This window comes from Penaeus vannamei, chromosome 32, assembly GCF_042767895.1.
Source record: "Penaeus vannamei isolate JL-2024 chromosome 32, ASM4276789v1, whole genome shotgun sequence".
In the NCBI taxonomy this organism is placed as follows: domain Eukaryota; kingdom Metazoa; phylum Arthropoda; class Malacostraca; order Decapoda; family Penaeidae; genus Penaeus; species Penaeus vannamei.
In genome coordinates, this window is record NC_091580.1 from 16,949,560 (window position 1) to 16,959,559 (window position 10,000).

General features: G+C 50.8%; 1 protein-coding gene across 1 annotated transcript in view; it reads right to left on the bottom strand.

Moving 5' to 3' along the window:
• Positions 1 to 1,197: 1,197 nt before the first annotated feature.
• Positions 1,198 to 10,000, bottom strand: part of LOC113805171 (discoidin domain-containing receptor 2) — a 31,671-nt gene continuing 22,868 nt past the window's right edge. The window contains exons 3-9 of the mRNA XM_027356122.2: positions 9,666 to 9,768; positions 4,947 to 5,178; positions 4,325 to 4,472; positions 3,989 to 4,168; positions 3,740 to 3,873; positions 3,418 to 3,628; positions 1,198 to 3,280 (exon numbers count right to left, since the gene is read on the bottom strand). Coding sequence (XP_027211923.2) covers positions 1,566 to 3,280; positions 3,418 to 3,628; positions 3,740 to 3,873; positions 3,989 to 4,168; positions 4,325 to 4,472; positions 4,947 to 5,178; positions 9,666 to 9,768 — 2,723 coding nt within the window. The 3' untranslated portion in view covers positions 1,198 to 1,565. The remainder of the gene's footprint in view (positions 3,281 to 3,417; positions 3,629 to 3,739; positions 3,874 to 3,988; positions 4,169 to 4,324; positions 4,473 to 4,946; positions 5,179 to 9,665; positions 9,769 to 10,000) is intronic.

Here is a 10,000-nt window from a genome sequence, read left to right on the forward strand (position 1 = left end):
AATAGAAGGTTTTCTTGGAAAACATGGATGATATGTTGTATTGGGCTCTTCGCTCTCTCTTGTCATTTTTATCACATTCTACAGCCACTTATCATTTATGTACAGACATAGAGAAAAATAAATAGAATCTGGTAGATCACACGTAATATATATATATACCATAAATATATAATAATGTACAATACATATTTTCACAATAATGCGAACAAGAAACGGTAACAGAGCTACCAAGAGTGTGTGTAGAGTGTAGATTTCACGTGTAATATGAGACAGGTGTCTCCTGTGGAATAATGTACAGCAGAGATAGAAGAATTGTGGATGCCACTTAAACCATCCTACACAATGCCATTCTCTTAGGTTCCTGTTATATCTTATGAGAACGACTGCCGGTGTTCACGCCACAGTGCCTTGTCATTCTCGTTTAAGCTTTGGTTAACTGCTTTGCTTTTTTCGCTCCGGGAGTCGAACAGAAAGCGTTGATTTGCAACACAAAGGGACATTCTGGAGACAAATATGCAAAATGTGATTATCACGTTGTCTCGGAGGATAACAGGTGGCAGGGCTCGCCGCTGCTTGTTCTATTATGTTACGTTATGTCATCAGAGAGACTGAAGGTCGAGATGTGGAAATGCTTTGACGTATCGAGTCCACACCGAAGCCTTTACTTATATCATCTGCGATTTATTAAGGAGACTAGTATATCTATATATTTCCACAAGTACATACAGTATTTCATAAATGAGGGGGGCGTTCATAAATGAACGCCGTTTCTTTACAGTATAAAGGAATTTACTGGGTTTGTCACCTAGCTGGGTTTCCTACACACGCAGTGCTGTCCACTACAAAGGCATTATGATTCGTATTTCACAATTATGTACATATCAACTACATATACAGAATTTTACACAACTATATACATTTGAAGGATTTGGCTCCTCCCAACCAGGTTGAATGTTATGTAGAATTTACATTAGATTACAACCCTATTGAAACCCTCTAACACAACCTCTAAAAGGAAATCTTCGGCACTAAAGGTCGTCCTAAATACGTCACTGAAGACCTTTTGACGTCTGTCTGCATCTCCTTACACATGTACCATTTCCCTCTAAGGTCCAGCTGCAGCGACCACTCTATCTTGCCACTTATATGTCCATATTTGCATCTCAATATACGAAAGTAAGGGTAGCATGTTTCAGCATTTTTTCTTCTTTTCTTTTCTTTCTTTTTTTTTTTTACATGGCTCGTGTTTTTCTTATCACGTCAGGTTTGCCTTCTAGAGGAATACACTGGCACGCGGGCGTCGCTTCGTCGCCGCCGTGAATGGGATTACGGTCAACCTTCTACAACCATTTTTCATGAACTGATTCGGCTGCAAGAAAAACCGCGTTAAAATTCTAAGGCAAGAATATTATCCTTTTCTTCAGAATTACTTTGAAGCAACACTCGTTCCGGAGAGCGTTCTGCCCCGGCCGCTACGGACGCAGCCCAGGGTGAGGAAGCCTTTCCTCCGGGCCGGCCGACGTTACTGGCGAGGGCATTAGGGTGCCTTGTGCTCATAATGCAGTTTAATCGACGTAGTCCAGCGTGTAGCCGAGGTTCTTGCGCTGCAGGAACATGAGGACCTCCCAGAAGGGCGGCCGCTGGCGGGGGTTGGGCCTCCAGCAGGCGGCCATCATGTCGTACATCTCGCGCGGGCAGAGCGGCGGCTGCGGCAGCAGCATCATGCCGGAGCCGTCACCATGGTAACAGTGGGACACGTTCTCCAGGACGCCGTCGTCGCTGAGCTCGTCGAAGGGCTGCTGCCGCGCCATCGTCAGGATCTCCCAGAGCGTCACGCCGAAGGCCCACACGTCGCTCTTGGTGGAGAAGCGCCCCTGCAGGATGGCCTCCCACGCCATCCAGCGGATGGGCAGCAGCGCGCGCGAGTCGCTCAGACGGTAGTAGTCGCTGGAGTAGAGCGGCCGACTCATGCCGAAGTCCGAGATCTTGACGCAGAGGCCGCCGCCCACCAGGCAGTTGCGCGTCGCCAGGTCGCGGTGCACGAAGTTCAGGCTCTCTAGGTGCTTCATGCCCGAGGCGACCTGGGAGGCGATGTAGACGAGGGCGCCGTAGCTGAGGACTCGGGGCTCCATGTGGCTGCGAGCCGTGGGCGTGGGCGCCGCGATCCCCTCGGCGACGTGCCTGCGCAGGAACTGGTACAGGTCGCCGTAGTCCATGTACTCGAGCAGCATGCACAGCGGCTCCGAGCTGCTGACGATCCCCAGCAGCCGGACGATGTTCGGGTCGTCGATCCGGCTAAGGATCCTGGACTCCTGCCGGAAGTCCTCCTTCGTCTCCTCGCTCGCTCCGGGCTTCAGGCATTTGACCGCGACCTTCCTCGACCCCAGGCCGGGGGGGCACTTGACCTCGCACAGCTGCACGACACCGAAAACTCCTTCGCCGAGCGTCTCCAAGACACGGATGTGGCTTCTGGGCACCTCGGGCACGGACCGTTCCTTCGCCAGGTTGGTCGCGTCGGCGGCGGCGTAGATGACGGTCCCTGTGACGCCCTGGATCACGGACGACTGGCACATGTGAGGGGCGGCGTAGTACTCCTGCTTGGGCGGGGGCGGGATGGGCGGGATCGGGGGAGCCACGCCGCCGTCCCGCTGCGTGGAGCGCGCGGTGGGCAGCGTGGAGGGCGGGCGCGTGAGCGGCACGGGCGGCGGCGGCGAGTACACCTCGGAGAAGGGCGGCGGCGGCGTCATGTTGACGTCGGGCACGGCGTAGTCCACTGAGTCGTCGGTGTCGAGCGGCAGCGGGCACTTGAGCGGCGTCTCGGAGGCCGAGTGGCCCAGCGTGTGGTAGCCGGGGTTGTGCACGGGGCCCTTGAACGGCTCCTGGTACATGGCCGCCGCCTCCTCGTCCAGCGCCACCTGGCCGTACAGCTTGCCCTTGGCGCGCGAGTAGCCGTTGGTCATGGGCGTCAGGTTCACGTTGATGTGCAGGTCCTTCATCTTCATGGACACCTTGCGGGCGTCGACGCCGTTCTCGGACGCCGGCGGCGACTTCTTCTTGGTCTTGCGCGCCAGCCGCGTGCGGTAGTAGAGGACGCCGAGCGCGATGGGGATCATGACGAAGACGGCGCCCAGCACGACGAGGCCGACGAGCAGCAGCAGCGACGACGTGCTCTGGGCCGGCACGACGGGCGCGCGCGCCTTCACCGCGCCCTCGTCCTCGGCGCGCGGCGTGGTGGGCGGCGCCGGCGGCTCCTCGGGCGTCATGTTGCAGCGGCAGGGAACTGAGCGAAGAGAAGAGAGAAATGAGTCCCGAATGCGAGATGGCAGCAGAGAGAAAATGCAAAGGACAGCAAAAATAACTCCCTGACATGATAGTGAATGAAGACGTCAAAAAGACAAAAGAGGGAACTGCACTGACCCGAGTCGAAGGCGACCTCGGAGATCATGATCCAGCGCAGCGCGAAGAACAGCTGCAGCTTCACGAACTTGGCGGCGGAGTTGCGCAGGCGGATGGTGACGTTGCGCGCGTTCTCGAAGATGCGGTCCACCACGTACTCGTACTCGACGGCGCGCGCCGCGGGGAAGTGCTCGCCGCCCGCGCTGAACAGCACGCGCGCGCGCGAGAACACCTGGCCGAGAGGAGGAGAGAGGCGGTTAGGGGTGCTTGATAAAGGGGGAGGAGGAGGAAAGGCAAACGAGGGAAATATTCACAGCAGCCAGCACTGGGGGGGGGGGCTCACCTGCGTGTCCTTGGTGAAGAAGTTGTTGGTGTAGATGTGGACGGCCGAGAAGTTCCTGACGGAGTCGAACTCGAACGTGATCTCGACGGGCCGCGTCTGCCGCGTGTCGTTCTTCCAGCCGATCCACTCGTAGCCTGAATGGTAGAAAAATCAATATATTATATCTTTGTCTCGAAGCATAGACGTGATTTGTGCTTTACCATTCATTTATACTTGAAGCAATTAAACATCCTTAAATGCACGCCTTACCTCTTCCTATTCCGAGGGCGTCGACGCGGAAGTTGGTGTGTCCGGTCTCGCCGTCGGTGAGCTGGCCGAGGCCGCCCGAGAGCCAGCCGTCCTTGCGCGCGCCGTCGTAGGTCAGGTCGCGCAGCGCGCCGTCGCCGCCGCGCGGGTCGCCGTCGGGCATCGAGTACGACAGCAGCCCGTCTGAGGGGGGAGGGGGGAGGGGTCAGCTGATGGGCAGGTTCGCTTTCCATTTCTCTAAATGATCTAAACTCACAATGCCAATAGAACAAGAAGGGCTAAACCTTTGATTTCAGGAGAAAAAATATTTTAGTAAAATCTGAAGTCCTCCGGGCATACCTGTGTAAGGGCATCCGTAGACCTCGACGCGCATGCAGACGGTGCGCGGGTGGTCGCTGTACGGCACGAAGCGCACGCGCGCCGCGACGATGGGCGGCGTCAGCTGCGACGACTGCGCCAGGTACGTGTTGGTGTTGCCCTCCAGCAGCTGCAGAAAGGGGAGGAAGGGAAAAAATATGGTAAAGTAATCTATGATTCACTAAATAAAAGGAGAAATGTGAAAAAAAAATGAAGCCCTTCTAATACAACATTTTCTCTGGCGAGTTTGTGCCCAGTGAATTCAGAAGAGTTAAACTATGCCATAAAGTTTTCCGTCAAAGTCACGCTGGCTTAGGCCTATCCAGTCGGCCCTCGTCAGAAAACGGATATCGATCGACAACTTTTTTAGGGAGATATATGAGGAACAGTTTTTAAAAGGTGAAGAAAGTATTTTCTTTCAATATTGAATAGTCTGGGAAGAGGTGGATGGAGAAGGAGGAGGAGGAGGAGGAGGAAGAAGAAGAAGAAGAAGAGAATGAGGAGGAGGAGGGGGGGAAGAAGACGAAAGTAGACGAAAATGAAGACACGAGACTAAGAAGTAGAAGAGATGAAGAAGAAGACGGGGAAGGAGAGCAGCGCCCACCTCGTTGCCGCGCCCGTCCGCGTAGGTGACCCAGTGGGCGAGTCCGGGCCGCCAGAACTGCAGCTTGTACTGGCGCGCGAACTCGCGCCCCTGGCCGTTGCCGAAGCGCCCCTGCACCTCCACCTTGGCCACCACGTGCAGGCCGCCCAGGTTCACCTCCAGGAACTCTTTGCCCTCGTTGTACACCATGTCCCGGGGGCACCACGCGCCGCCGCCCGCCTCCACGTGCGCCCTGTAGGAGAGAAAAGGAGGGTGAGGGGAGAGGATCTAAGGATCAGAAATGGAGAAATTCATATCTCATGTGTCTGTCTGTATCTCTGTATAACATTGTAAGTGATTGATATTCAACATGAAAACCCCATAGACAAGCTAACTAAGATAATTTCAAGTGTCCAACTATCATCTAGCATCAGTTTCCCCAACAAACGTAAACAAAGAAATGCGAAGCAAAGGGAAACAAATAAGTAAATAAACAAGCAAAAAAAACAATAAACAATACGAACAAATATCAACAGACAAGCAAGCAAAAATAACGACATTTTCTCCGAATTCTTATGACTTGCGTGACGTCACAGGGAAATGCTAATCACGGCGTCATTAGGAACGGCCGTTTTCTTCGCATTTTTTGGAAAGTCGGACGTCAAGTGGCCATAGGCCTATTTGTGGTCAGGTGACACACACACGCAGGTACAGTATTTATATATGGACTAATATACATGCATATATATATATATATATATATATATATATATATATATATATATATATATATATATATATATATATATATATATATATGTATATATATGTATATATATGTATATATATATATATATATATATATATATATATATATATATAAATATATATAAATATATATAAATATATATATATATATATATATATATATATATATATATATATAATGAATATTCATTACGATTAAACGATCACACACACACACACACACACACACACACACACACACACACACACACACACACACACACACACACACACACACACACACACACACACACACACACACACACACCACCACCACCACAACAACAACAACACAGACAAAAAAAAAAGAAAAAAAAAGAAACAGGTAGAATCTTAATCCTAAATCCAAGCGCTCTGCTTTCATTTTTTCCTCCGCGTTCAAAGTCGGCGCGGAAGGCTTATGGCTGGCTTAGAGCGAGCTTATTCCACGGTGGCCGCTGCCCCCCCCCCCCTCCCCTCCCCCTGCCGCTGTCTCGCCGCCGAATCGAGTTCCTTATCGTGTGACTGTGTTGAAAGCTGGGGGGAGGGGAGGGGTGGAAGGGGGGGGGGGCGATTAAGGACACGCCTTCTTAAAGCACTTCAAAAACATTGGGCCGGTGGGGGTGGGGGGAATGGGATAGGTGGAAGAGGGGAGGAGGAAAGAGGGAGAGGTGGAAGAGGGGAAGGAGGAAAGAGGGGGAGATGGAAGGGAGGAAGGAGCAAAGAAGGGGGTGGAAGGAGAGAAGGAGGAACGAGTGGAGAAAAGGGATTGGAAGGAAGGAGGGAAAAGGGAGGAAGGGGGTTGGGGGTAAGGGGTGGGGAGGTGGAAAAGATGTAACGGGTGGTGGGGAACAGTGGAGGTGGAGGGGGTGAAAAGAGGGAAGGTAAGGAGGAGAAAAAAGGGAAAGGACGGTGCGGAAAGGAGTAGTTCCATACACATATAAACAGGAACAGAAAAAGCACAGGTAAACAACAAACACAAGAAAGCAACAAACACAGATAAACAACATAGGTAAACAACAAGCACAGGTAAACAAAAATCAATATCACAAACACAACAATCACCTCAAACAAAAGTCAACGCACAAAATCTCCCACAGACATCCTTTCCCAGTCTCTATTTTTGCATTTCTGTTTTTTTCTCTTATTTTTTCTGATTCCGTTTTTTCCCAAAGGCGTGACTGAGGCGTCTTGAAAGGAGGTGGAGGAGAATAAGGATGACTTGGTGAACTTAATGAGAAAATAATGAGTGTCGTTGTTACTTTGCTTGTGTAGGAGGGATGGTGCCAGGGCTGCTCTATCTCCGTGTACCTCTTTGTATCTCTCTGTCTCTCTTTCTCTTTTTCTTTGTCTTTGTCCTCCTTCCCCTTCTCCTACCTCTTCCCACTCTCCCTATCCCTCTCCCTCTTCTTCTCCTTCTCCCTCTTCCTCTTCTTCTCTTTCTTCCTCTCCCTCTCTCTCTCTTTCTTCCTCTCCCCTCTCTCTTTCTTCCTCTCCCTCTCCCTCTCTCTCTGTCTCTCTCTCTCTCTCTCTCTCTCTCTCTCTCTCTCTCTCTCTTCTTCTCTCTCTCTCTCTCTCTCTCTCTCTCTCTCTCTCTCTCTCTCCCATTTTCTCCCCAAAATTTATACAATTCCAAAGAAAGTTGATTAGAAAACATTCCGACGAAAAGACAAAAAGTGACACATCCCTTCCAGCAAAAATGATAACCGCATTACCATAATTATGCACATTAGACGCTAACGAACAATGTCCCGAGATATATAACGAAACTAGTCGAGCCGCGGACGTCCTTTGAAGCCGCCATTACGTTAGGAAGCGCGCTCGTTATACGCCAAGTTCGACAAATGGTAAAATAACGACACCTTTTTTTTTCTTGTGTTTTTATCTTTCCGTCTGTGCGTTTATGTAGGCTGTCGGTGGGAGAGGGGGGAGGAGGGGATGTTGAAGGAGAGAGAGAGAGAGAGAGAGAGAGAGAGAGAGAGAGAGAGAGAGAGAGAGAGAGAGAGAGAGAGAGAGAGAGAGAGAGAGAGAGAGAGAGAGAGAGAGAGAGAGAGAGAGAGATTGAGAAAGAGAGAGAGAGAGAGAGAGAAAAGTTGTTGGAGGGAAGAGAAAGGTGGTTGGGCGGGCGGAAGGAGGGGAGGGGAGGGACAGGGAGGAAAGGCAGGGAGACTGCGATTAGAAAACACGTGTAATATATTTATCTACGAGGAAATATTCCTCGCCCTGTGTGTTGGAGCGTATGATTGGGTTTTGGGATACATGCTAAATTTAGAAAGGGAAGGGGGAGGGAGAGGGCAGGAGGGAGGGGAGGAAGGGGGTTGGGTTGGGTGAAGCGGGGTGGGTGGGAAGGCGGAGGAGGGGAGATAAGGGAGAGAGGAAGGATAGGTAGTGGGAGAGGGGGGGAGGGAGATATATAATGGCTGTTATAGAAGTTCAATGGTATTTTGAAGCGGCCGAGATTTGTTCAGCAGATATACTGGATAGAACTTTGTGCTTTGGGGAACTTGGGATTTGGTTTGTGAGCGTGTTTGTGCACGTGTTTGTTTGTTTGTTTGTTTGTTAGTGTGTGAGCGTGTGGGAGAGGAGGGAATGAAGGAGAAAGAGGGAGAAGAGAGAGAGAGAGAGAGAGAGAGAGAGAGAGAGAGAGAGAGAGAGAGAGAGAGAGAGAGAGAGAGAGAGAGAGAGAGAGAGAGAGAGAGAGAGAGAGAGAGAGACCAGAGAAAGAGAAAACAGAGAATTGACGTGAAAAAAGAGAAAAGAGCGACAAGACAGATGCAGACCGCCAGACAGATAGCCAAACTGACAGCCAGCCGGACGGACAGACAATCAGACCAACAGACCCACACAGAATACCGAATTTGTCCCCCCCCCCTCCCGCCCGCGCAAGTGAAACCATTCTAGCTCATCAGGGTAGCTTCACACTGACAGCTTGAGGTCTCCGCGCTGTCAGTTCGGCATCAGTCAGCACCGAACAATTCTCGTCTATGGCAAAGAAAAAACGGGTTTCGATCTTATCTCTTAATTAACTCACGGCTAGACGTCACCTCCGCCCAGCTTTATAAGTTCCAGAATTCGAGGTGAAGTGGCGAAACGCAAGATGGCGTCGAGAGACAAAAACGCATCGCTGATCTCCTTTGGCAAAGGAATCGAGACACGTTCAGAGAGGGTCTTTGGCAACAACGATCCTTATAAAGAGCGGATCTACCGAAGAAATATGCATGAATATATATTGAAAAATGGGAGAGAAAATAATAATCGAAAGATCCAAAAAAAATAACATCAACTGATATCCTTTTAGGAAATGAGATAGAAACCCGTTTAGAAGGATTTCCACCACCGATCCTTATACAGAACCGATTTACCCAAGAACTACGTATGAACCAACGCAACAAAAATAACAATGAACACAACAACGAAAAAAATATGAGATACAAAAACTAATCGACCGAATCTGCCAACTACATAATCAATCCCGAACAAACGGCTCTTAAAACGCCCTCAAAGCTGACGCCCGAAGATGCTCCTTGACGCGTATAATGGCGGTCAATTTGCACGCAGGTCGCCCCCGGCGGCGGCGGATCGCTCTGTCCATCGGCGGAGGAGGTCGACGCCGGACGACGAGGGAGCGGATACCTGAGGGAGGGGGAGGAGCGGGAGGGGGTGGAGGGGGAGGGGCGGTGGTGGGGGTGAGTTTGGTGGAAGGGGGGGATGGTTGTGGGGGAAGGGAAAAGGGAGGAGGAGGAATAGGTGATGGGGAGCCGTGCGATGACGAAAAGGTCGAACAAAACGGGAAAATATAAGGAAGGCGAGACAAACCACACACACAAAAATGCAATAAACAACAACAGCAACAACAACTAAATACTACCCAAAAACAGAGACGCGGCGGAAACTACAGAACACTGCAGATAACAACAACAAACAAAATCATTAAATCGTAGGAGTAGCCCTTACCTCCCATAGATGGCGTTGACGGCGGCGTCGAAGTAGGAGGACGCCGAGATGTGTTCGTCGGGGATGGCGCCAGACTCCATTCCGAGGGCGGCGTCGCAGCGACCTGTGCGGGGGGAGAGAAGGGGCGTCAGGATCTGTGATTTGATCTTCGTTCTGACTATTTTTTGGTTTGTTAACATTAGAGTAATAGTACTGGTGATGGAGTGATTTTGTGGGAGGTTAGGCGATGGGAGAGGTTGAGGCAGTGAGTGAAAGAGTGAATGGTTGCCTGATTGAAAGAGACAGACAAACTTTCACTGACAGCTTGACAGTGTGTGTGTGTGTGTGTATGTGTG